This window comes from Zea mays, chromosome 9 (assembly GCF_902167145.1).
Source record: "Zea mays cultivar B73 chromosome 9, Zm-B73-REFERENCE-NAM-5.0, whole genome shotgun sequence".
Taxonomy (NCBI): Eukaryota; Viridiplantae; Streptophyta; class Magnoliopsida; order Poales; family Poaceae; genus Zea; species Zea mays.
The window spans coordinates 161633147-161660092 of record NC_050104.1 but is presented as its reverse complement, the minus strand read 5'-3'; the positions used below and the strand labels follow the sequence as shown (position 1 = coordinate 161660092).

General features: G+C 46.8%; 1 protein-coding gene across 10 annotated transcripts in view; it reads left to right on the top strand.

Moving 5' to 3' along the window:
• Nucleotides 1-26946, top strand: part of LOC100502409 (uncharacterized) — a 59469-nt gene that overhangs the window by 30999 nt on the left and 1524 nt on the right. For 2 of the 10 annotated variants that reach the window (XM_020543811.2, XM_020543810.1), the window contains exons 29-48: nucleotides 3017-3199; nucleotides 3295-3524; nucleotides 3614-3713; nucleotides 3813-3929; nucleotides 19389-19433; nucleotides 19635-19712; nucleotides 19824-19940; nucleotides 20822-20948; nucleotides 22246-22346; nucleotides 22433-22495; nucleotides 22680-22748; nucleotides 23200-23346; nucleotides 23421-23558; nucleotides 24560-24607; nucleotides 24690-24836; nucleotides 24913-24974; nucleotides 25941-26094; nucleotides 26214-26405; nucleotides 26486-26590; nucleotides 26684-26815. In XM_020543811.2, the coding sequence (XP_020399400.1) occupies nucleotides 3017-3199; nucleotides 3295-3524; nucleotides 3614-3713; nucleotides 3813-3929; nucleotides 19389-19433; nucleotides 19635-19712; nucleotides 19824-19940; nucleotides 20822-20948; nucleotides 22246-22346; nucleotides 22433-22495; nucleotides 22680-22748; nucleotides 23200-23346; nucleotides 23421-23558; nucleotides 24560-24607; nucleotides 24690-24836; nucleotides 24913-24974; nucleotides 25941-26094; nucleotides 26214-26405; nucleotides 26486-26590; nucleotides 26684-26815 (2355 nt within the window). Of the gene's footprint in view, nucleotides 1-3016; nucleotides 3200-3294; nucleotides 3525-3613; nucleotides 3720-3812; nucleotides 3930-19388; nucleotides 19434-19634; nucleotides 19713-19823; nucleotides 19941-20821; nucleotides 20949-22245; nucleotides 22347-22432; nucleotides 22541-22679; nucleotides 22749-23199; nucleotides 23347-23420; nucleotides 23559-24559; nucleotides 24608-24689; nucleotides 24837-24912; nucleotides 24975-25940; nucleotides 26095-26213; nucleotides 26406-26485; nucleotides 26591-26683; nucleotides 26816-26946 lie in introns of all 10 variants that reach the window. The other 8 variants (XM_020543809.2, XM_008660770.4, XM_008660772.4 and 5 more) reach the window with 5 other exon arrangements.

Genomic DNA, 26946 nt, shown 5'->3' with positions numbered 1-26946 from the left:
AGATTCGCAGAGGGTTCTTATGGAGAGGCAGAAAGGACGTGAATGGAGGTAACTGTTTAGTCTCTTGGGATGTCGTTACAAGGCCGCTCATATTTGGTGGGCTTGGGGGTCCCAAATCTGTATTATCAGAGCTGGGCACTGCAAGCTAAATGGCTGTGGCTGGAGAAAACAGATTCAAACAAGCCCTGGCATGGGCTTAAGCTGCCTGTGCCATTGCAAGTAAGGAAGTTCTTTCAATCTTCGGTTATTACTGTGGTTGGAAATGGAAACATGACTTTATTTTGGTTTGATAGATGGATAGATGGCGGCTGCATCAAAGACTTTGCTCCTGATGTTGTTTCTAAAGTTGGTAAACATATTGTCTCCACTAGAACAGTGGCCCAGGCTCTTGAAGGATGGCAATGGATCAGTGACATCTTGGCACCTCTTTCTTGGACGGGGATCCGTCAGTTTTTGCTGGTATGGGATGCTGTAAGCAGCGTAGTGTTAACACAGGAGGCTGATATTCATACCTGGCTGCATACTTCCTCTGGGCAATTTTCTTCAAGGTCTTGTTACAAGGCCATTTTTATGGGGTCTATTATTTTCGAACCTTGGAAGAGGCTATGGAAATATTGGGCTCCTCCAAAGTGCAAGTATTTCTTGTGGCTGGCTATTCGGAATAAATGTTGGACATCTGATAGATTGGAAAGGAGAGGTCTGGACCACCCAGTGTCTTGCCTTTTCTGCGATCAATCGTAGGAAACCATACATCATCTTTTGTGTACCTGTGTCTTTGCAAGACAGTTTTGGCATTCCATTTTGTTGGCGTTGAGTGTAGGTAATCTCTCCGTCTGGAGATGAGACCTCCTTTGACGATTGGTGGCGAAAAACAAGAAGATACATAAAAGCAAGAGAAAGGGCATGAACAACATCATCATTTTGGGGGCCTGATGTTTATGGATCCACCGCAACAAAGCTGTCTTCAATGGGGAGACCCCTTCGCTAAGCTCTATCAGATGCGTCTTTCTCGTTGAGATGGGGTGTTGGATTACGGCTCGAGCCAAACATCTTCAGAGTTTTGGCATTGAGCTCACGCGTAACCTTCACAGGGCCTAGGTTGTGGGTAGCGTGTGAGTGGGTGTTTGTTTGTTGAGCCTGCTTAGGGCTCTGTACCTTGGTCCATTTTGGACCTTTTTTCTTCTCTAATTAAGGGCCTGTTTGGCATGGCTCCAGAGCAAAACTCCAAGGAGGAGCTGGCCAGAGCATGTCAAACACCCTAACTCCAGAGTTGTAAACTCTATGGAGTTTTTGGAGCTGCAGTACAATTTTTTGGAGTATCTCTTTTGCTGCTCTGAAAACTCCAAAAAAGCAACCTAGGCATGGAGTTTTGAGTTATTTACCCGCCATTGCCACTGGTTATGAGAAACAATCTAAACTCTGGAGCAGAGCTGCTTCACCCAGAGTTTTAGAGTAGAGCTGCTCTGGGGTGGAGCAGAGCCATGCCAAACACACCCTAAATGATGCGCCGTTCTCCTGCGCTTTCGGAAAAAAACTAGAGGAAGCCCATGGCTCCTAATATACCTGCCCTATATATATATCCCCGGAACCGCGTGAAGGGGGAGGTGTCCACACGGGAGCAGCAGGGGTGGGGTGGACCATAGGGGCAGCGGGTGCCGCCATGGTCGCCATGGGAGAGCAGAGGGGCGACAAGAGCATGTGGGCGGACACCTGGGAGCATGGAAGCGTCGGGGCAGAGGCCAGCTCCACCGCCCGGGCGTAGATAGCAGGGACGGGGAGAGCAGCCGAAGTTGGCACACCCATGGAGATGAGGGCAGCCCCGGACAGGGCTACGCCTAGAATGGTCGCGGCGATGAGTCCGCCCACGCCGGAGAGGGGGACGCTGGGGAGGAGGGTTGCAGCTGTGGCTGTGTCGGCGGGCTCGCCGCGAAGTTCGCCGGACAGAGGGAGACCGGCGCTGGTGGAGAGAAGCTCCGCTACAGCGCTGGTGTGCACGCCGTTGAGGAAGAAAGCCAGTGACAGGAGGCGCGGTTGGGACAGCTGGAGGAGCCGTGGCTGAGGCCCCGGCGGCGGCGATACACAGGCCGGGTGCAGGCGGGCCGGAGAAGGAAAGAGCGAAGGCCGCCGACCCCCAAGCGCTATGCGGACGATAGGTGAGCGCACGACTATCCATGGCGGTGGCACTAGGGGAGGGTGCCACAACAACAGGGGTCCACACCGGTGGGCGGGTGCGGGCGGGCGGGGAGGAGCATTGTCCGCAGGGAGATGGCGGGAGTTAAAGTTGTTCCACAACTTTTAGCTCTTGCCCCCAAACTGCTTAGGGGTATTTGGATCCGCTCTGTGGTCGTTAATTTTTAGGTTTTACCTGGGGATGGATCCTTTTATGTATTTTCGGTTTTGGCCACCATAAAGGGGCTTTCTCCTTTTTATGTATCGGTTTTTTGGGACCTTGTTTTCCTTAATATAATGATGCACAATTCTTCTGCGCTTCCGAGAAAAAAAGGAAAGGACATTAGAGACTTTTCACCATTTTTCCAATCAGAACTTCAGAAGCTATTTGACCAAACATTTCACCAAAACAACTTCAACTCCACCAGCAGAACTATTCAGAAACAGCTTCTCCAGCGACGTTGTTTCACTAGTGAAGCGGAGCTATACCAAATGGACCTGTAGTCTTGATGCTTGCTTTATTGTGTATACTATTTAGTATAAATAGCTGTATATATTATTTTTGTCCTGAAATATTTAGGATGACTATATGTACGACTATGACTAGGCTTGAGTAATCGGTCTGGTCGAGGACTAATCATGATTAGTTGCCCAGTCTGTCCCATGGCAACTAGGTTTGACTATACAATTTATAAACATTGGATCCTATCTAAGTGCATCCAAAGCAACTAAAGTCCATTTGGACTTTGATTATCCAAATTCACTACCACTTCTACCTTTGGTAATGGATAAGCAGCTGAAGCTCTTGTTCTTCCCCTGATCCTCATGACTAACATGCTCTTGTCAGGCTGTTGAATTGATTGATGCAGAAATAGCCCAGTCATTTTCACAACAAAGGAAACAAAGAGAGGGCGGTGGTCCTACATATCATGAAACTTTTGCTTATGCTCAAGGGCCGTTTGCTCGTGTACCTGAAGCATTAAGTTCTAAGCCTGGGCATTTATCTGCTTCCCAACAGAGAGTGTACGAGGTACAGCAGCAGAACATAAACTTCTGAATTAAAATTTTGCATATTGTTTCTGCATTGGATACATGACTGTCTGCATCTAATTCTGTTCTTTTCAGGACTTTGTTCATGTATGGCATCCCCACAATCAAAATGTGGGAGCTACAGGTTCTGGTCTGTCTGGTGTTGCTACTGTCTCGAGTACTCTTGGTGTACTTCGAGCTTACAGTCCAAATTCGACATCAGCATCCTCCAGTAATTTGTCAACTGTCCATATGGGTGGACTAACATGTATAACTCAGCCGACAGAACTGGGGTCTGAGGATACTGTTATCGCACAATTTTTGAGGTACACATGTTTTGACTATCTTTTACAGATGTGTCATTCTTTTTTCTGTTGCTTGTTTTGGACTGATTATATTCTTGCGCCTTCCATAGTAATCCTGCCCAAGTTGGACCAAGCGAGTCTCCTGTCCTATTTAGTGGAACAGTTGGTGCTGCATCTACATTTTCTCCATTGGCATCTAATGACCTTCCTGTTAGTGTAACGACTGTCTCAACCAATGTATTTTTCCTGTTGACCTCATGACTATGTTGCCATATATTATCTTCTAAGACCTTTCTAACCTTCTGCCAGGAAATAAGTGCTATGGTGCCCCCTCCATCAACATCTGCTGATCGTCTGGGATCTATTTTACCTGAACCTTTGAATACTGGGGATGCTTTGGAGAGATACAAACAGGTTGCTCAGAAGGTACTGATATTTTGGCTCGTGCTTAGAGATGTCAATGGGGACCCGATACCCGCTAACCCATGGGGATTTCCCCTATTAGGGTACGGGTATGGGACAAAAACTGTCCCCATGGGTACAGATATGGGACAAAATCTTCACCCATTGGGTAAATGAGTATGAGTTTGGGAAGCAATAATCCGAACCCGATTACCCATGGGTATTTCATACGTGTACACCTGTCATGTTTCTATGAATGAGTTGAGGTCGAGCCGGCCACCAAGCCCAGCACGACAGCGCACCAGGCCCCAGGTCCTAGCCCAACAAGGCAACACGGAGTACTAGTTTCTTTTCTGATGGATGGATGAATGGATCATGGTTCATGGATGAGTGCTTGCCGATGTGGTGATGTCTAAAATCTGGATAGTTTGTGCTAACTGTTAGTACCTAGTTATCCCTTAATTGGGGATGGGTACTTGAAACCCGAATGGGGATGGGTATGGGATGAGTTTTGCACCCATGATGGGGATGAGTTTGGGATGCTATAACCCGATGGAGAATTCCCCATTGACATCTCTACTCGTGCTTGATAGGGAGGTTTGAGGGAAACCCTGACCCTAATTAGAGCAGGCACCTGTATATATATAGTGAACTGTACATGGGCTGGGCCAAAGCCCATTGCATTAGTATAACACACAATCTAACCGTGCTTGTCACCAAGATCCTTTCGGGATGATTTTTATTAAAGATAACATAACAGGAATTACTAAATTGAAATGAATATGCTTTTGCTTTTAAATCCTCACATTGTACTGGCTGCTGCTGGTGGACCATTTTTATATGTTGCAAAGCATAGTTGTTAAGGCATCCCTAAGGCGTCGCTGAGCGCTAAAGCGTGCTCCAGTCATAAGGCGTACTAGTCACCTTAGTTTGGAGTCCGGAGCCTAAGGCATCCACTTTGGACAGTAGGGCGTTGCCTCGACGCCTTGGAGAGTGTTAGCGTGTGCTATTTTAGGCAGTTTAGGTGGCACGACCGCACATGATTGTTGCCTTGTGCGCCTGCCCCTTATTTGGTTAATTGGTCTCAATAGTCAAGGATCTCCCTGATAGGATTGTGTACGATTGTTTCCTATTCCTATGATTGTTTCCATTTCTGTAGACATCCTTGCCTATATGTACTTGAGCCTTTGCTCCCATTAATCAATCATCATATTTTCTGCTAATTCATTGTCTCTCATGGTATCAAGAGTCCAGGTTCTACCTCTGATTTCCTCGCTTCCGCTCAATTAGCGCGCTGGCCACCCTGCCGTGCTGCGCCATGTCTGCCACTCCTCCACAGTCGCCCACAACCAAGGCGGCTGCTACTGCCGCTGGACTCACCGACTCCTCTGTCTCGGCCACCCTCACCCGCGCTTAGCAGGACAAAGTTGACGCTCGCCAAGCCAAGGAGAAGGCTAGTGCCGCTGCCCTGGAGCGCCAGCAAGCCTACGACGCAGCCCTTGCCTGCCTCGCCAAGGTAGAGGATGAGGTCCACATCGCTGCCAGCGCTCGCGACGCCGCCCCATCGCGCAGATCGGTAGTGGGTGGCCGCCAAAGCCCTCGCTCCCCTGCTCCATGAGGGCGACTCCTCCGCTCATGCGCCCACGGACATCCATGGTGCCATGCTGCTGCAGGAGGCCGCTGCCCTCGACCTTCATGCCTAGGCCGTCGTCGTCAACAACATTCGGAGCCTCATCCACATCGTCCTCGACATCGACTCTGACCACTACAATCGCTGGCGTGCCTAGCTCTTACTGACCCTGTAAGTTCTCCATCCAGGATCATGTCCACCTCGACGCCCCGGTTCCCTCACCAGATTGGGATCAGATGGATTGCGTCGTCAAGTCCTGGATCCTCGACTCGCTCGTCGATGACCTCGCCGAGAACGTCTCCTCCTAGGGCGACACTGCCCGGGACACCTGGCATGTCGTCGAGTCCCAGTTCCTCAGGAACTGGGAAATACATGCCATCCAGTTTGAAACGAGGTTCCACAACTTCGTCTAGGGAGACCTCTCCATCGCCGAGTACTGCCGTCGACTCAAGAAGATGGCCGATGATCTCGGCGCCCTCGGGGAAGTCGTCTCGGACGGTCGAACCGCACCCTCGTTCTCAATGTGATCCGCGACCTCAACTAGCGCTTTACTCACGTCGACGCCATGCTTTGTCGCGCTCGGCCCTTCCCCACCTTCCTCGCCGTTAGCAAGGACCTCACCCTGGCGAACCAGCAACCTCATCCGACCGCTGCTCTCGTCGCCACCACCAAGTCCCCACAGCAGCCCTCCGAGTTCAACTCCAGGGGGGGCTCCCAACGGGAACCACTCCAAGAATAGCAGCCGTTGCAGCAAGCGTGGTGGCAGCCACGACGGCGGCCGACAGCAACAACACCGCCCTAGCGGTGGTCAGCAACAGCACCACCCTAGCGGCGGTCAGCAACAGCACCGCCCTAGCGGCGGTCAGCAACAGCACCGCCCTAGCGGCGGTCAGCAACAGCACCACCCTAGCGGCGGTCAGCAACGACAGCGCGCAGCAGTAGCCCAAAGCAGCTCCGCCACCGGCTAGCTCTTGGCCATCTGTCTACAACCCGTGGACGAGTACCATCCATATGTGTCCCAGCGCACGTCCTCCGGCTCGTCCACAACAGTAGGCCTTCGTCGTCCAGCATCAGCCACCTGCGGCTCCTGCTCTTGCTACACTGAAGTGGTCAGCCAATGGGCTCCGCCAGGGTTCTACCACCCCATGGCCGGCCTGCCCTCCTGGGACACTCGGTCACTGGCCTATGCTTTCAGCATGGAGGCGTTGCAGCAACCCCCATTCACCGAATGGTAATTTGACTCAGGTGCTACTTCCCACATGGCATCCTCTTCCAACAGTCTTGCACAAACTTTTTCCCCGCGGTATCCTCCATCAATTGTCGTCGGTAATGGTTCCCTGCTTCCTGTGATCGGCACGGGCTCTACTGAATTACCTCATTCCTTATTTCTTAATAATATTCTTGTGTCCCCACGAATTATGAAGAATCTTATTTCAGTCCGTAAATTTATTATCAACAACAATTGCTCTGTTGAGTTTGACCCTACTGGTTGTTTTGTGAAGGATCTGCAAACTCGGAACGTGTTCGTCAGGTGCAATAGCTTCGGGGCCCTAAATCCCTTGCACCTTCCTCCAGCTCAGTCTTTTCGCCAAGACTGCCTCCCTCTTGTGGCATTGTTGTCTCGGTCATCCCGGTCATAAAGCTCTGTCGAAGCTCACGTCTAGTGTCACTTTCAATTTAGAGGATTGTTCAGCCTTATGTCATGCTTGTCAACTTGGGCGTCATGTTCGATTGCCTTTCCATGCTTCTCATTCTTGTGCAACAATAAGTTTGATCCTATACATTTTGACCTATGGACATCTCCAATGGTTAGTGTCTGGTTATAAATATTATTTGGTCATTCTTGACGATTGCACTCATTACCTGTGGACTTTTTCTCTTCGTGTTAAAGCTGACACTTTCAGCACGCTCGCGACCTTCCTTGCCTATGCCTCTATCCAGTTCGGCGCCGCTGTGAAGGCCATCCAGTGTGACAACAGGCGCGAGTTTGACAACTCTGGTGCTCATACCTTTCTTCTTAGCCAGGGCATCCACCTTCGCATGTCCTGCCCCTACACCTCACCTCAGAATGGTAAAGCTGAACGCATCATTCGGTCAATTAATAATGTTGTTCGCTCCCTATTGTTCCAGGCATCTATGCCCCCTCGTATTGGGCCGAGGCACTCTCCACAGTGACATGACTCCTTAACATCTTGCTGACCAAGACCCTTGCCTTCTTTACGTCGCACCTTGCCTTGTGTGGCACTCCTCCGGCGTATTATCACCTACGGGTGTTCGGTTGCAAATGCTATCCGAACTTGTCAGCCACAGTTCCCCACAAACTCGCCCCTAGGTCTGCCCTATGCGTATTCCTTGGCTATTCTGATCATCACAAAGGATACTGCTGCCATGACCTCTCTTCCAATCACATCATCATCTCGAGGCATGTTATCTTTGATGAAACTACCTTTTCCTTTGCTGATCGCGATGGACCACACCCTCCTGCAACGTTTGACTTTCTTGATGGTCTTTACACTATGCCTGATCCTATTGGACCGCAACACATGTTTTTGCCTACAGGAACTCCCGGCGACCCTGGAATATCAGTAGCCCCCCATAGATCATGTGGTGCCGCTGTCTTCACCCGCGCCACGCGCGGCCTCAACAGCGTCTTCCACCACGCCAAGTGTGGCCTCGGCTACGTGCCCGGACCTCGACTAGTCGGGTGCCGCCACTCGCGGCCCACTGCCGGGCTTCCCGCCTCTACAACCTCAGGTGCACATCATCACCAACGTCTACGCGTGCTGAGACCGCACGAATGCTGTTTCGGAGCTGGTCGCTCCATCTCCAACGCCGCTTCCCAAAGGTGTTGTTGCTATCTAGCTAGTGACCAATCAGCACCCCATGGCGACACGCGCGAAACGTGGCTTTCACGTTCTAGCACTGTTCCATGCTGCCTATCTCTCCCTGGTGCCCAAGACCTACCGTGGTGGCCTCGCTGACCCGAGTTGGCACGCTGCCATGGAGGAAGAGCATGCTACCCTTCTGCATAATGGGTCTTCAAACACAAGTTCAATGTCGACGGGACACTAGAGCGGTAGAAGGCACGTTGGGTTCTTCGAGGATTCACCCAACACCCAGGTGTGGATTTTTCTGAGACATTCGGTCCAGTGGTAAAGTCAGCTACGTTTCGCACAGTTCTCTCCCTGGCTCTATCCCGGAAATGACTTGTACACCAGCTTGATGTGAAGAATGCCTTTCTGCATGGAACTCTATCTGAGACGGTGTACTGCATTCATCCGTCTGGATTTGAAGACCCTGCACACGCCGACCTCGTTTGTCGTCTGAACAAGTCCTCTACGGATTGAAGCAGGCTCATCGCGCATGGTTCAGTCGGTTCGCCACATACTTGCTCTCCCTTGGATTTGTTGAGGCCAAGTCTAACGCATCACTCTTTGTCTTTCGGCGTGGATCTGACACTGCCTATTTGCTGCTCTATGTTGATGACATCGTCCTCACCGCTTCCTCACCTGCTCTTCTGCGCCGGATCATTTCGGCCCTCCAACAGTAGTTCTCCATGAAGGATCTCGGTGTGCTACACCACTTCCTTAGTATGCATGTTCTGCCCTCAGGCGATGGCCTTCTTCTCAGAAGCAGTACATGGTGGAACTACTTGATCGCGCAGGGATGTCAGAGTGCAAGCCTTGTCTCACCCCGGTGATACAAATCTGAAGGTTGCTTCAGCTAATGGTGCGCCGGTAACTGACGCTTCAGATTTTCGTAGTCTTGCTGGTGCTTTGAATTGGTTGACATTAACTCGGCCTAATATTGCCTATGTTGTTCAGCAAGTTTTTCTTCACATGCACTCTCCCCGGGAACCACATATTGCCGCACTGAAACGGATTCCGCGATACATTCGTGGCACCCTTGATCTTGGCCTCCTGCCACGATCATCTATAACGACTGATCTTGTGGTCTACACCGATGCTGATTGGGTTGGTTGCCCGGATACACGCAGGTCCACCTCGAGCTATGCTACGTTCTTTGGTGACAACCTCATCTCTTGGTCCTCTAAGCGTCAGAACACTGTCTCCAGGTCTAGTGCTGACGCCGAGTATCGTGTTGTAGCTAATGGAGTTACATAAGCCACATGACTGCGCCAGCTCCTCCTGGAACTCCATGCTCCTCTTCGCCGCACAACACTAGTGTATTGTGACAACATCAACACCGTCTACATGACCTCCAACCCTGTCCAGCATCAACACACCAAGCACATTGAGATTGATCTACACTTTGTCAGAGAACGGGTTGCCGCCGGTGCTCTTCGTGTCCTACATGTGCCGACGACATCACAGTATGCCGATATCTTACCAAAGGCCTCCCATCCTCTGTCTTCAACGAATTCAGGACCAGTCTGAACGTGCACAATGGCTGACGATCTGACTGCGCGGGGGGTGGGGGGTTAGCTTGTGCTATTTTAGGCACATGATTGTTGCCTTGTGCACCTGTCCCTTATTTGGTTAATTGGTCACAATAAGCAAGGATCTCCTTGATAGGATTGTGTACGATTGTTACCTATTCTTGTGATTGTTTCCTTTTCTGTAGACATCTTTGCCTATATGTACTTGAGCCTTTGCTCCCATTAATCAATCATCATATTTTCTGCCAATTCATTGTCTCTCAGAGAGGTATATGGCGACACTATGATGATGCCTTGGAGAGATCAGCGGCGGTGTTGGTCCCCTGGCGGCGGCGGCCCCTCCCCCCGTGATCGTGAACTTTCCACGCTGTACCGGCAAGGTTCTCTGGACCCCTCACCTCCGCGGTGGCCCCTCCTGTCCGTGACCTCTCCAGGCAGAGGTCGGCGTTGGGGAGGGCAGCGCCGCGGCGATGGTGGAGGGCGGCTGGGAGGGAGAGAGAGAGAGAGGGAGAAGCGGCTAGGAGAGACCGAGAGAGAGGGCTGGGGGAGGGGATAAAGGGAGGCGGTTGGTGCTTGGGACTTGGAGAGGGAGGCGGCGGGTGCTGGGACATGGTTGGGGAGAGAGGGTTAGTTGGGCTTAACCTAATTTGAATGGGCCAGCTGGGCTAAGTTGGGCTGATTGGACTGTTCTTTTTCTTTTCTTTATTCTTTTTCTCTTCTTTATTCGCCATGTGCTTCCCAGCCCCGTCCCTCCTCTCCCGCCCTGGCGCCCCACCCTCACCACCCCACAGCCCCACGTCGGTGCCTACTCCAGGCCCGACGGCCATTCCTTCCTCTCCCTTGGCGCCGGAGACTGCCTCTACCCCGTTGGCCGCTGGCCGTTCCAAGGCCCTTAGGTGGCGCGACGACGGAAGCCCGGCGTTCTCTCCCGTTGACTCTCCGGGACTCCATCGACGGAGACCGTCATACAAGGAGGCTCTTCTTCTACCCAGGGCTGCTCCCTGTCTTGGCCGGGAGGCCGATAATGGCGCTGGCTGGGTGAAGGTTGAAGGAAGACAAGCTCGTCGACGTCGTCTTCGCCCGCTCAAGTCCCCTCCTCTTCTCCCCAGGGTCGTTCCGTCCGACCTTAGGGGGAAGTGTTTTAATTGCCTTTCCCCTTCCCACCGTGCTGCTGCTTGTCGTCGGCTGGTGAGGTGTTTCTGTTGCCGGCTGCCTGGGCACCGTGCTTACGTGTGCCCGCGCCGGCGATCAGGCGTACCCCAGCCACGACGGGGCCTGGTGTGGAGACCTGTCTCCCAGTCCTCTGGGATGGCTGGCTCTGGTGATAGTTCTGCTGGCAGAGCTGAGGCTGGTGGAATTGATGACGTTGGAAGATTGAAGAAGCGCACCCGCCGTGGTCAGAGGAGGAGAAGATCAGGAAGCCAGAGGAATAGCGAAGATCAGGAAGCAGCAATCGAGGTGCCCGCCCAGCATTGTGCCGAACAAAGCTTTGTTCATGCAACGGGTAGGACCACGCGGATCATCAAGTACTCCAGGAAGATCCTCCAGGAAGAAGAAAATCTTCGGCGGGCTCTGATCATCACTGTCTTTGATCAGACGAATTCTGGCTGCGCCGCGGATGTGTCTGAGGCGCTCGCTGCGAGGTTCAACCTCGATGCGCAGTCGCTCGACCTCCGTCGTGCTGCGCCAAATTCCTACGTCGCGTTCCTCCCCAGTGAGGAGATTGCCTGCCGGGTCCTCAACGGCGGTATGCCTTTTGTCTCTCCCACTGTTCGCCTTCACATCAAACGCTGGTCCAGACATGCCTTGGCCGTCGGCGGGCGAGCGTTGCCAGTACCAGTTGACATTGAGCTGCGAGGAATCCCTGCTCATCTCTGGGGGTTGGAGACAGCCTCGCTTCTTCTTGATGAGCACTGCCTCATCCGTGATGTGCACCCAGCGTCCGCGGAAGGCGTCGATCTTTCAGTCTTCAAGTTGAGTGCATGGTGCGACGAGCCAGGGCTTGTGCCGACGGAGTTGGATCTTCTTGCGGAGGAGCCGCGTGCCTGTGACTCCGACCCCAGTCCTCGCACACTGGTTTTCCCAATCTCCGTGCAAGTGTTCCGTTCGGACGGGATCCTGGACAGCAGTTCCTTGCCACCGCCACCGCCTCCCTACTCCGGCGACGATCGCGAGCAAGACCATGACAAGCGGCGGAAGAGTCCACATTCAAAATCTACGGCGTCTGTTCGCAGACCTGTGCACGCGCGCCTCGGGCCTAGTGCCCGTGCCGGTTCCGCGCGCATCGGGTCTGCTGTCCGCGACGGCTCCGCGTGCCTCGGGCCTTGTGTCCGCGCCGACTCTGCGCCTGGCGGGACGGTTGCGCTCCCTGTCCCCTTGGGGGAAGGGTCTGCCGCTTCGGTTTCTCCTCCTCTGGCGCGCGACTCTGCGTCTGGATGGACTTCTGCGTCGGTCGAGTTTCCGGGCGCCTCGGCAGCAGAGGTTTTCGTGGGAACAGGGGTGGACGCTTCGGAGGGTTTCGTGGGAACAGGGGTAGACGCTTCGGGCTCCCCATTACCGTCGTTCATCCCTTCGGTTTCCCCTGGGCCAGTGCCGGTGCCCATCTCTCCTGGGCCTCCCCACGGAACCAATTTTCAAACGATGGAGGAATTTGGCGGGTGTCACAGGACTGGACAGATCTCAGAGCGTCTCTGTATTGTTCATTCAGATCAGGCCTCTGTGCCAAACATGCAAGACCCGAGGGTCCCCATCACCATTGCTGCACAGGTCAGGGACCCCTGGGAAATTATCAAGCATAGTCTGCAAATAAAGCCACCTTGTTTGAAGGTGTACTCTAGAAGGAAAGATGCCACACCGGTTCACTCCCAGGCAGTGTCTTTGGCAGCCTCGACCCCCTTGCAAGAATTTAGTCAACACATCTCCAAGGCCATTAATGGTCTGTTGAGCCCGCCACCGGTCCCTAAACGCAGAAAGAGGACCCTTCCAAGAAATTTCAAGCCTAGGAGGTCCAGAAGGGTGGCCAAGATCCCGCCTGAGTTAGGCTCCGATGCTGCAGTCTCTGTTTGCAAGAAGTTGGGATTCTGTGATGGGCATGGCAATATCTCTCTGGAAGACGCTAGCAGATATGCTGCTCTATATAATTCACCCCTGTCCAGAGAGCACATCGCTGCATTGGCAGCTCTGTTTGGTTGGGATGCATCTGAGCTCGCGTAAGCTTGGATCGTTTGGTCTGGTCGTGTTTCCTTTTTCTCAATGGACCAGTGCAGCTTTCTAATTTGGAATGTGAGAGGATTGAATAGTAGGGCTAGGAAAGATAATGTCAAGACCTTAGTCCTGGACTTCAAGCCTTCACTTATCTGTTTGCAGGAAACCAAAATGAGCAACATTTCGGACTTTGATATCCTTTCCATCCTTGGTGCTGGTTACAGTAATTTTGTTTTCAGTCCAGCACAGGGGACAAGAGGAGGCATTTTAGTGGCTTGGAGAGATGGAATTTTCACCCACAGCAGTCATGTGATCAGGGAGTTCTCGGTCTCTATTCAGCTGCAGGAGGCTTCAGGCCCACTTTGGTGGTTCACAGGGGTTTACGGGCCACATCAAGATAATCTTAAACAGGCTTTTCTACATGAGTTAAGTGAAGTCAGGGCAGGCTGTGATGGGCCTTGGATCTTGGCAGGTGACTTTAATCAGATTTCCAGGTCTGAGGACAAGAACAACTCCTGTATCAACAGGGCCCTGTTGAGAAGATTCAGAAGATGGATAGATGAAAAGGAGCTGAAAGAAATTCCTTTGATTGGAAGAAGATACACCTGGTCTAACCAGAGACAGGCCCCCACTCTTGTTAAATTAGATCATGTCTTCTGCACTTCGAGCTGGGAAGGGTTGTTCCCAGCGGCTACTTTATTCAGCAAGGCCTCAGAAGATTCTGATCATTGCCCTTTGATTTTAAAGCTGCGTGAAGAAGAAGGTACAGGGAAAAGGAGATTTCATTTCGAGAGTTTCTGGACCAAAATGCCAGGCTTTCGTGAGTTGGTGGCAGATTCCTGGAGCCAGCCACTTCCAATTTGTGGTCATCTGGAGAGGATCTCTCTGAAGCTCAAGAGGCTAACTAGAGCCCTGCAGTCTTGGGGGCACAAAACAGTGGGCAACATTAAAATTCAACTGGGTTTAGCAAGAGAGATTTTACACAGGCTAGAAATGGCTCAAGACAGCAGGGTGTTATCCCCAGATGAGTTATGGCTGTTAAGAAAACTCAAGCAACAATGCCTGGTCCTTGCTTCACTGGAGAGAACTGTTGCAAGGCTCAGATCTCGAGTTCAGTATCTGAAAGATGGAGATGCCAACACTTCCTTCTTCCATATGCAGGCCTGCTGTCGCAGGAAAAGAAATCATATATATAGCTTATTGGATGGTGAGAGGGTGGTCACATCTCATGATCAAAAGCAGGAGGTGCTGCATGATTTTTACTCTAATCTGTTGGGGTGTGCCCCCCAGAGAAGGCTAACTCTGAAGCTTGAAGAATGTCACAGAGATCCTATAGATTTGTCTGCTCTTGAGCTGCCTTTTACTGAGGAGGAAGTGTGGGAGGCTATTGCCAGTCTTCCTTCAGATAAAGCGCCTGGGCCAGATGGCTACACAGGGAGATTCTACAAAACTTGCTGGTCTATAATTAAGGCAGATTTGATGGCTGCCCTTGCTGCCCTTCACCTTGGTAATTCACAAAAGTTTGGGCTTCTGAATACAGCATATATTACTCTGATTCCCAAGAAGGCAGACCCCATTTCTGCTGGTGATTACAGGCCCATCAGCCTCATTCACAGCTTTGCTAAGCTGTCCACCAAGGTCCTTGCCAATAGGCTTGCTCCTCTCCTCAACAAGTTGATTGAGGCTAATCAGAGTGCTTTTATTAGGGGCAGATCTATTCATGACAATTATATGTTGGTCCAGCACTCAATTAAGTCATTGCACAGGAGAAAAGTGGCCAGCCTTTTTCTGAAACTGGATTTAACAAAGGCATTTGATTCTGTTTCCTGGGCATTCCTTCTTGAGGTTTTATCCTACCTTGGTTTTGGTAATAGGTGGAGGAATCTGATTTCCAATCTACTGGCTACTTCCTCGACTCAAATTTTATTAAACGGATTTCCTGGGGAGCTGATTAGACATCGCAGAGGTTTGAGGCAAGGGGATCCCCTCTCCCCAATGCTCTTTGTCTTGGTGATGGATGTGCTCAGTAGCCTTTTCAGAGTGGCAGAAGAAAAACAATTGTTGTCTAGTCTGGAAGGTGCCATGGTGAAGTCCAGATTATCTCTATATGCAGATGATGTTGTATTGTTTGTCAAGCCCAGGGTGGAAGAGCTAAATTGTGTCAAACTCATTCTTGACTGTTTTGGAGAAGCTTCTGGCCTAGTAACTAATTTGCACAAGAGTTGTGCCATCCCAATAAGATGTGAGGATGATTTGCTGCAGGAAGGGTGTAACATTCTGCAGTGCACCCCTTCTTCTTTCCCTTGCACTTATTTGGGGCTGCCTATCTCAGATAAGAAGCTTAGCAGAAATATTTTGATGACTTGGGTTGACAAGATTGCAGATAGGCTACCAAATTGGAAAGCTAGGCTCCTCAACCTTGCTGGTAGGACAGCCCTTGTGCGCTTTGTTCTCTCTGCCATCCCAGTTTATCTTTTCCTTGCAATGAATGTCCCTAAGTGGGTGATTCACAAAATTGATAAAATCAGAAAAGGATTTGTGTGGAGAGGGAGAAAAGAGGTGAATGGGGGTAGCTACCTTGTGGCATGGGATTCAGTCACAAGACCTTTGAAGTATGGTGGGCTTGGGATCCCTAATTTACAACACATGTGTTGGGCCCTTCAAGCCAAATGGCTTTGGCTTCAAAAAACAGATCGGGATAGGCCTTGGCTTGGCTTGTCCATCCCCATTCAGCAACATGTTAAAGACCTTTTTGCTGCATCCCTGATTTCTCATGTGGGCAATGGCTCTAATACCTTGTTCTGGACAGATAAGTGGCTTAATGGATGCTCCATCAGAGATCTTGCTTCAGAAGTGGTGTCCAAGGTGGCTAAGCGAGCTCTTACCTCTATGACAGTGGTTCAGGCTCTTGAAAACAGGCAGTGGATTGCACATATCAACCCCCCCCCCCTTTCCTTGATTGGAATTCAGCAATTTCTTTTCTTATGGGATACTTTAGGAGATGTGCAGCTTTCTCAGGAGGAAGACCGCCATGTTTGGAGACATGAGACATCAGGGGTGTTCTCCACTAAATCCTGCTACAAGGTCTTTTTATTAGGTTCTACTGTTTTTGAGCCTTTTTTTTTTTTTTGAACAAACGCAGGAGAGCTGCGTGTCATTAAATTAAGAAGAAAAAAAGAACATAGGAGAGACAAGACTTGTCAACCCCTAATTACAAAGGCCCCTAGGCCGAGACCCCTCCGGCAATAACACAACGCACCACACACACACAAGGTAACAACCCGACCAAAAACGACTACCAGCAGGAAAAACTGCTAAGGTCCCCTAGGGAGCTGGCGCAGCAGGAGGTCCTGCAGAGCTGATGCACCAGCCAAACACCAGACGTTGCCCTCCTCAATCACAGCACTCTGAACTCGCTGGGTGCAGGGCACAACCCCCTCAAAAACACAAGCATTACGGTGCTTCCAAATCTCCCAAGCAACCAAAATGATCAAGGAATTAAGACCTTTTCTTAGACTCTTCTCCACTTTCTTGATACTTTGGCACCACCAATTTGAGAAACGAGTGCATCCATGCTGAGGCACAATGGCAAGGAGGCCTAAATTGTGTAGCATGGACGTCCATATCTGCCGAGCGAACACGCAGGAGACAAGAATATGCTGGATGGTTTCCTCAGCCTGATCACACAGAGGGCAAGCAATTGGATGGGGCAGACCTCTTTTTGCAAGTCGATCAGCTGTCCAAACCCTGTTTTTGATTGCCAACCATACAAAGAATTTGCATCTTAAGGGGGCCCAGGTCTTCCAGACACGTCGCCAAGGGCCAAAAGGGATAGAGCCAACAAAGAGAGCATCATAGGCCGATTTGCTACAATAAGTACCATGAGCAGAGAGGCGCCAGATGTGTTGGTCTGCGATGTCAGGTTGCAGAACTACCCCATCAACCAAGTTCCATAGCTGCAGATACTCTACTAGGACCGTTACAGACAATCCTCCCCGAATATCTGACACCCATTGACGATTTGTGAGCCCCTCAGCTACTGTTCTTCGCTTTAAAGCCCTTCTAGAAATCACTTGGATAAGGGTTGGACAGTGTTCAGCCACAGTTTTACCAAGGAGCCAACGATCAGACCAGAACTTCACAGATTCACCACTGCCTACCACTGAGGTAATAGCCACATCAACGAGGGCCTTTGCATTACGGTGCACTCGGATAGGGAGACCAGCCCATGGCCTTGACGCGTCAGTCTTTTGTAACCAAAGCCACCTGGCACGTAGGGCCCATCCAAACATCTCCAGGTTGAGAATACCCAGACCACCATACTTGAGAGGCCGCTGGACAGCTTCCCAGGACACGAGACAGTTACCTCCATTTGCATCACCTTGCCCCTTCCAAAGAAAGCCTCGTCTCCTCTTATCGATTGCCTTAAAAACCCATTTAGGGAGTTCTAAAGCAAGCATAAGATAGATAGGGACAGAAGACAACACTGTCTTAACCATGACAAGACGACCAGCCCGGCTGAGAAGATTAGCTTTCCATCCTGGAAGTTTATCAGCAACTTTATCAACAAGCGGCAGGAGATCAGAGTTAGCAAGCCTATGGATTGATAGAGGAATCCCCAAGTAAGTGCAGGGAAAATTTTTTGTAGCACATGGTAATAAGGCAGAAATGGTGGTCAGCTCATTCGCTCCACATTGAATGGGTGTAACAGAACTTTTGGAGATGTTCGTTTTTAACCCAGTAGCATGACCAAAGATGTCTAAAATGCTGATAATTGCTGAGATATCCTGATGAGAGGGCCGCATGAACAAAACAACATCGTCAGCATAGAAGGAGATACAATGTTTGGCATGTTGATTTGCAATCGGCTGCAGCATATGTTCCCTGAAAGCATAACTGACCATAGCATTCAAAGCCTCCATGACAAGGATAAACAGCATGGGGGACAAAGGATCGCCTTGCCGAAGACCCCTATGATGCAGAATGTATTCCCCAGGCTCGCCATTGACAAGGATCCGTGTAGAGGAAGTGCAAAGCAACAGACTAATAAGGTTGCACCAGCTTCGACCAAAACCCAAGTGTTGTAACATGTCAAGCAGGAATGGCCAGGATATCGAGTCAAAGGCCTTTGAAATATCCAACTTCAGCAGGATGTGAGGCTCTTTTGAGTGGTGTAATGATCTGGTAAGTTGCTGCACCAGTAGGAAATTGTCTTGTATACTCCTTCCTTTGATAAAGGCACTTTGGTTGATAGAGACCATACTTGGCAGGTGGGGATTATGGAAGACCTGGGCTCCTCCCAAATGCAAGTTCTTTCTTTGGTTGGCAATAAGAAACAAATGTTGGACAGCTGACAGATTACAGTTGAGGGGACTGCCACACCCAGATGTTTGCCCAATGTGTGATCAAGCCCAAGAGACAATTCAGCACCTCCTTACTACGTGCATTTTTGCCCGGCAATTTTGGCATACAATTCTTGCTGCTATTGGCTTGGGGCATCTCACTCCGACTGCTGATGAGGGAAATTTTTCAGAATGGTGGGGAAAGGTGTGCCTTAGAGTTACCAAGACAAGGAAAAAGGGACTTAACTCTCTGATAATCCTGGGGGCTTGGTGCCTATGGCTTCAGAGAAACAGAGCAGTGTTTCATGGGGAGTCTCCTTCATTGCCCAGGATTCTTAGATGTTTCTCAGATGAGTGTGTTTGCTGGGTTTTAGCAGGAGCTAAGGAGGTCGGTAGTATGGGCTTAGTTGCTGCCCTGGGCGAGGTCGGGTCTAGTTTCAGTACTTCTATGTAATTTCTTTCGGAATTTTGTGGGTCTTTGGGAGATTTGCTTTGCAACATCTCCTCTTTTGTAATGTTTCTCTTCCTCTTTATTATATAAGATGCGCAGTTCTCCTGCGCGTTCTCAAAAAAAAAATATTTTGTCCTAAACACTTTCTCAAATATTAATATTTTTCTATTTTGAAATATATTTAAGGCACCGCCTTGCCTTACGCTTTACTGCTTAAAGATGAAAAGGGGGTTAGTGGCCTTACCGCCTTAACAACTATGTTGCAAAGTATACACTAGTTTCATGTTAGCATATTTACTCAGTAAATTCGATGAAAGCCTATAATCATTTGGTTACCTATTTTGTTTGTGAGTTGGTTCATCCAGTTTTCCCCTGATTTACCTGTAATCTACTATGGATGGTTTTGTTTTCTTTGGAAACCTATTGATAAATTAATATGTATATTCTTTCCCTACAGCTGGAAGCCTTGATTGCTAATGATGGTAAACATGTGGAAATTCAGGTCAGACAGTGCTTTGTTTATACTGCTCTGATACATTAATATTTATTGTAGGATTCAGTGCCTATTTGCTTAGCAAAATGTGGCATACATACTGTGCTAGTATGCTACAGCTTGTTAGCTCTGTGCTTCATAAGTCTATTTTTTGCCAATATACGCTACCTTTCCTTATCTGATGATACCTAATGTAATATTTGTATTCAGTCTGTTATTGCAGAAGTTCCTGATATGTTACGCCGGTGTGTTAGCCGTGATGAGGCTGCATTAGTAGTAGCGCAAAAGGTAATTGATCTGTTTGATTAGGAAAATATGCATTTCTCAGTTGATTGTTCTTTGTAACTTACTGTTTTGAGTGTTTTAACAGCAAGCTTGTTTTGGTGCATTATGTCCCAGGTTTTCAAAAGTTTGTACGATAATGCATCAAATAGTGCTTATGTCTCCTGGCTTCTAGCAACCTTAATTGCAATACGAGATGTCTGCAAGCTTGTTGTCAAAGAGTTAACAAGTTGGGTATGTTTCATTGTACCTTTGTATTCCATGTTGTCTGCGTAATGAAATCTATGTATCTGGAAAAGCAGAAATGTCTAATACTTTGGAATAGGAAGTAGTTTTTACCATTGAATTTTCTTTTGTTGAGACAAACTGAGGGCAACATATCTAGTGTAAAAACGATTATGATGCTACATTCTAATATCAAATCTTGTCTATCGGAACCACTATCTACGGCTGAGTGCAATCTCACCTCCTCTCAGACTATTTTCTAAAGAACCCCTATGTTTTTTATAGAATAGATCGTGTCCGTCCCCAAGTGGAACTGCTCACTCAGTCGTAGATGATAGAGCCAATGGATAAGATTTGATGTTAGCATGTTAGTACCCTAATCGTTTTTACACTAGACATGTTGCCCAAACTAAGTTAATTATGATTTGATTTTGTATCATTCCATTTCCGTTTTATTTTTTTACCTGGGTTTCAGTTTTATATTTTTATATACATATATATTCTATGACTGAGATTATTGAAATTTGATAGTTCATAGGTTTCTTTTCATTGGAGAAGCTTTTTTGGGTCTTCTATGACACTAAAGTAAAATTTTGTTTGAGTATTGCTTCTGTATGTTTAATATCAATAGCATTAATTGCGCGAACAACACATCAACAATATGAAACACACGAACCAAATATTAACCTGTAAGCTATGATTCGGTGGGAGGGTCTACATATGGAACTCTTACTCTATACCATTTTGTTTAGTACCATCTCATTTTATTTTTTGAAGAAGTTGATTAGCTTGATGTTGCCCTGGTTTGGTTCTTCTGTTTCATAGTTCATCATGAAGGATTTGAAAGCAAAATATTTGTTTTGTTTTTGTTTGTTAATCTTTTTGTTCAGGTAATATATTCAGATGAAGAGAAGAAGTTTAACATTGAAATCATTTTTGGCCTTATTCATTCCAAGTTGCTGAATCTTGGGGAGTACAACGTTCATTTGACAAAGCTAATTGATGGGGGAAGAAATAGTACGTTGAGATTTAAAATATTACGTTTCATTTTTTATTTTTTATACTTGTGCACATTTATCAACAAAAAGCTACATGATGGTCTCAAAGTACTTTGCACCTGTTCTGTCGCTACATGTTTACCTGGATTATATATCCTAGTAAATTGTTGTGACAAACCAATTGAGATAAATGAATCATGTTTTTAGGAGGATGTAGGTATGCCACTTGAAATCTTGTAGCATAAACTCTTAAAACATCAAATTGTGAGCAGAGGGAGCATAAAATGCTGAATTCAATATTTGAGCGAGATCTTCTACAATTTAGTTAGCACAATGTTGTCGGTGTTATATAAACTATAGTTTATACTGGGTAAAAAAAAACTCGACTGCGGGGGGTAAGACAACCCCAAGTCTTGTATTATGAAGAAGACCTTCGCACACGGGTCTAGAAAACTCTCGAATCCCTGCCCCACCCATACACAGCGGCATCAAAGCTCATGTGAAAACAACTGCGACCAGGGCCGAGCCTTAGACCTGTGCTTTGGCGTGAGACAGATAAGTCTAAATTCGCTCCCACGGGGAGTTGAACGCAAGACCTGAGGAGTGCTACTCAGACTACCTAACCAACTCAGCTAGAGGCCCTTTCACTTGTACTGGGCAAATTGTCTTGAAACTGTGATACGGAAATGGATTTCACCTTTCTTGCAATTGAATTAAATGATTTATGTGAATCTTACAATATAATGAGTGATAACTGATAAGGTGCATATGCAAATGAAATCAATATCTTGTATGTGTGCGTGCTTTCGTTCTTTCTTTTGGGTGGGGGGGGGACTGAGACCGTTCACTGTATCCATTAACAAAGCGACATAAATACATAGAATGTTCAGCAGGGAAGAAATGGCTTAAGAGAACATGAGAAGGAATTAACATATGGCTTAGTTTCGGGCCCTATTTTTATTTATTTTTAACTAACATTATTTAAGGGCTCTAATTTTTTGTGAAGGGGTATTTGGATCGTGATCCATTACCACACCTAGCTACAACAGTCCCATCAACCGGCTTTAATCCGAAGCGAGCAGCCCCACAACTTTTCCCTTGGCCTAGCATCAATGGCCCACCGGGTTACTGCAAGTATTAGATTGCGGTCCTTGTTTAGTCTTCTGGACTGGCATACTTGTTGCACATTTTGCCTCGTGTAAATCGGAGAACGTCATTGATTGGATTATTGTTTTTGACTATTCTACATTTTTTAGATGAGATGGTTATTGTTTTTCAGTTAGTTGAATTTACCTGCTTTCTTTTGTCCTACTCAGAGGTTGCAACGGAGTTTGCAATGTCTCTTGTCCAAACATTGATTACACAAGATCCTGTTAGCATATCAGAGCTTCACAATGTTGTTGATGCAATATCGAAAGTATGTATATTTCTGGACCTGCTCTTTATTTTCTTTTAGTATTTATCCATAGACCAGGTTCAACGGTAGGGAACGTGGGTTTGCAGCTTGCATGGGGACCAGGTTCACCTGAATCGTTGCAACAATTGATTGGGATCGCAAGGAATAATGTGAGCACCCCTACTGGTTTTGTTGTTATTGGGAAGGAAGAAAAGGTCAAACTTCTAAAGGATAAAAATGTTAACGATCTGGTCTAAACATATTAGTTGCCTTCACGTCTGAATATTCTTCGATAACTCTTGTCCTCACAATGTCTGCCCTTTTTATTTTAATCGTGTTTCTCTTAATTTGTAGGTTCTAGCTGCCCAGGTAAACAAAGAGGAAAGCATTGCTAATGAAACTACACTAATTGATCCAAATCAGGTTCAGTTGACATGCTTAACTTGGTTTTATGTATTATGAATTCTTCTGATTTACAAGAACCTTAGTTTGATTTACATAAACCTATTCTTTTCATTTTTAATTAGATGCTTTGGTTCTGTTTCTGTTTTCCTTCTATTCCATTTTCATTTTTTGGGTATGGAATCAGAGTTCCTTAGTGTACACATGAGTTTTTTGTTTGGTTTGATGAGAAATTTTTTCTTTGTATCTTGAAATGATCCTTTTTCTATTCGTAGAATTCCTTGTCATGATTGTGGTGATGCCATCACATATTAGCATGTTAGTTCAACCAGGAGATAGTAAGCTGTCAATGTCTTCCATTGGTGGTGTTACCTGTATTTTGTTGTGGTTCTTGCTCAAGCCATTCTAACAACTATACCGTGAATCTATGTGCTAGATTATTAGCTAATCTGTTAAATTGTTTGATGTACAGGTGGCAGTCCTGTTTTCTGAGTGGTGTCAGATATGTAGTCATGTAAATGCTAGTGATGCAATATACAGTCGTTTTGTCACACAGTTGGAGCAGGATAGTCTGTTGAATGGAGATGATATCTCTGAACGCTTCTTCCATATTCTCACGGTGATGAATCTACCTTTCTACCAGATTTTGTACTACACTTTGTCATACCTGGATACTTATTTTGAATCATTCAGGAACTTGCTGTTACACACTCTCTAGTCTCCGAGCAAATTGTTGCTCCTGGTGGATCATCTCAGCAATCACCACAGCAACCCCATATTTCATATTTTTCCATTGATTCATATGCAAAGCTCGTGGTTATGGTTCTCAAGGTACCTAAAGGATTTTTGACATGTATTAAATGTAACTTTTCGAATTGCAGTTTTTCAGTGTTGATTTCGTTGTGACCATGCGTCATAACTGTTTAAGGTTGTCTTCAGTGGAACGTGTAAAACATGACATTTGCACTGTAGATGACACTGTTGACACTCTTTGCAGAGTGAAGTTTGAAATAAGGGATGAGTTAGGGGAGCTGCTGGGGATAGCCTAAAGTTGAGTAAATGTATTTGGCTGTTAAAGAGTCGTTTTCATGAGATTTAGGCCTTTGGATATCTGAGGGACTGCAGATTTTGATCCCTGTGTTCTGTTATGTTTAGTTCTATATTTTATTTTTCTGCTATTGAGGTTTGTGTAGAGCAGAATGATTGATGTACTATAGTGTCAAATTTGTTCTGTTCTACTTAGCTGCATTATCATGGTACTTGAGTAAAAAAACTCGGTCGGGGAGGGAATAACCGTCATCCGGTATTATATTAAGAAGAGACGGAAACATTGGTCCGGCCGAGAAAATCCCCGAACCCTGACCTCCCATCACTAACAGCCCGGCGTCAACCGTCCACTCTGCAACGGCCCAACCGGAGGGTGGCGCACATGACATCGTAACCTAAGAGCTGATGAGACACAATGAGAGGATTTTTTAACCAAGCCGGAATTTTTTTTCCCAAAGGGAATCGAACCCGGGTTCTTGGAGGTGCTAAGCCTTAACCACTAGGGCTAGAGACCCTTTGGCATCATGGTACTCGAGTAACATTTGAGCTATTTGTTGAGCTGGGTATTGGAGTTATATCCGGTAGGGATCTTTATATTGTTTAATTATTAATTCCATTTTTCTCTAGAAGGGAATTCCTTATTTTCTCCTTGATTTATTGGCAATTGGTAATACCAGCTAATAGAATTCATGGCTATGATGCTTTATGAGATATTGGAATGCATCTAAGATCGATAAAACCCCATCTCAAGTGTTATTAATTGCTTGCTTTTTGTTTGTATTTAGTACTCTTCAGTGGAGATAACACCAAATAAAGGCAGTATACTTTCCAAGGTTCGTTTTTACAAATTAGTTATGGCTTTTGAACATATACATGTATTCATAAAACAAGTATTTTCCAACTTGTCTTGTCTAGATTATTTCTGTTACTGTGAGGACCATTCAGAAAGATGCTGAGGAAAAGAAAGCTTCATTTAATCCCCGACCATACTTCCGATTGTTTATAAATTGGCTCTATGACCTTACTACTACTGATGGCCATCATGATGGTTCTAATTTTCAGGTATGCATCGCTAGCTATGTATAGTTTAATACTTTTATTGGTCCATCTGTGATATAGTAATATTGATCGGCGACAGGTTTTGACTGCATTTGCCAATGCATTCCACTTGCTACAACCCTTGAGAGTTCCTGCCTGGAGGTCTGTCCATCATTTTGGTCTACTTATGAATTTACCTTTCTATGTTGGTGTGTTCAATTATTGTGTCATCTTTACGTGAATTTGAAAAACATGTGCTATGTATGCAATTCCTGGTGATTATGCTTAACTATAAGCTTTACATTGCTACACACTTGGTTGTCATCCATAACATGTGCTACATTGAAGCAATAATGTCTTGGTGGCCCAATAAATGTTTGGTGTACAAACTGACCTGACATCGTTTAATCTGGATTGGGATCGTAATATTAATGAGCTCACAAAACGAGACTTCTCTTTTTTCTCGTGTTTACGGAGTTCCAACCCTCAATTCTTGCTGCTCAGGTGATGGGTGTGGAAATTGGTTCACCGAGGCAGCTCAACGTTCATGTTCACGTTGCAAACATTTTTTTATTATATCAAAGATGGTTAATAATCTTTAGTAAAACCATAATTACTGAGAAGTTGAGCATATGACCCAACATGTGCCTATCATCAATATAGGAAGCGTCCTATGTTAGTTCTGCAATGTTCTGAGAAAATTTCTTATTACATGTTGTTGAACCTCGGGCAATTTCTGTATTGTGCAAGTCTTTGAAGACAGCTAAGGATGCTTCTGTTTTTGCCAATCTAAAACCCTGAAAACCTCCGTACTTGGAACTGTTCTTTTCTGCACCATGAAATCAAAACCGATTCTTTTTTCCCTCTACTTGGTATCAGCTTTTATCACTAGGCGTACAAGTACCTGCTTCTTGTTGTTGTTTCTTTAGGGCTCGTTTGGTAGAGCTCCGCTCCATGATTCTCTAGTTTCGAGAGCTGATTCTTCGATAGAGTGATTCTGATTGATTCTCTAGTAGAAGTGAATCTGTTTTGCAAAAACTGTTTGGCAAATAGTATCGACAAACCTTTTTGAACACATGCTGTGTTTGCTATTCTGTATTATCTGATTAAAATTATCCTCTTATGTAGCTTTGCTTGGCTTGAGCTGGTGAGTCATAGGAGCTTCATGCCAAAATTGCTGATGTCCAATTCACAGAAAGGTTGGCCGTTTTTTCAGCGGTTGCTTGTTGCTCTTTTCAAATTCATGGAACCATATCTGAGAAATGCTGAACTCCCAGAGGCGGTAAATTTTTCTTGCACTCATTACTAGCTTGATTCAAGGAATACTTAATTTTTCTCGCACTCGTTACTCCCATAGACCCATAGACGGTATTTTTTATACTGTATCTACTTTTTTTCTAGGTGGACCTTTTATACAAAGGAACTATGAGAGTTTTGCTTGTATTACTGCATGACTTTCCTGAATTTATTTGTGATTACCACTTCAGTTTCTGTGATGTGATTCCTTCAAGTTGCATTCAAATGCGCAATGTCATTCTTAGTGCTTTTCCACGTAACATGAGACTGCCAGACCCTTCTACTCCTAATCTAAAGGTACATGCTATATGTGAATCAGTGCTTTCTCTGTCTAACACCAATTGGGCATAGTTTAATTTTTTTTCCTTGTTTTACAGATTGATTTGTTGGCTGAAATTTCAATAGCACCACGAATCATGTCAGATGTTGATGGTACCCTCAAATCAAAGCAGTTGAAGACTGAGTTTGATGAATATCTCAAGGTCAAATATTTTTCTTGTTCTTGTCCTTTTTATAATTTTGGACTGCTATTCATGGGCTGATATGCATGCTGTTCCCACTTTGGTATCTCACAGAGGCCGGAAGGCTCTTCCTTTCTAAGTGTCCTGAAGCAAAATTTGCTGCTGCCTCAGAATGAAGCAGCTGTTGCTGGGACACGCTACAATGTGCCTCTGATCAATTCACTTGTTCTTTATGTTGGCATCCAAGTGAGTTTTCCCTCAGTTAGTTTTCTCATTACAAAGAATAGTAGAATACACATTATGCTAAAGTATGCACCGAAGAGCCAAATGATGAAAGTTATGCTGTTACATCACCTTAAGCATCCTCGAATTATTAT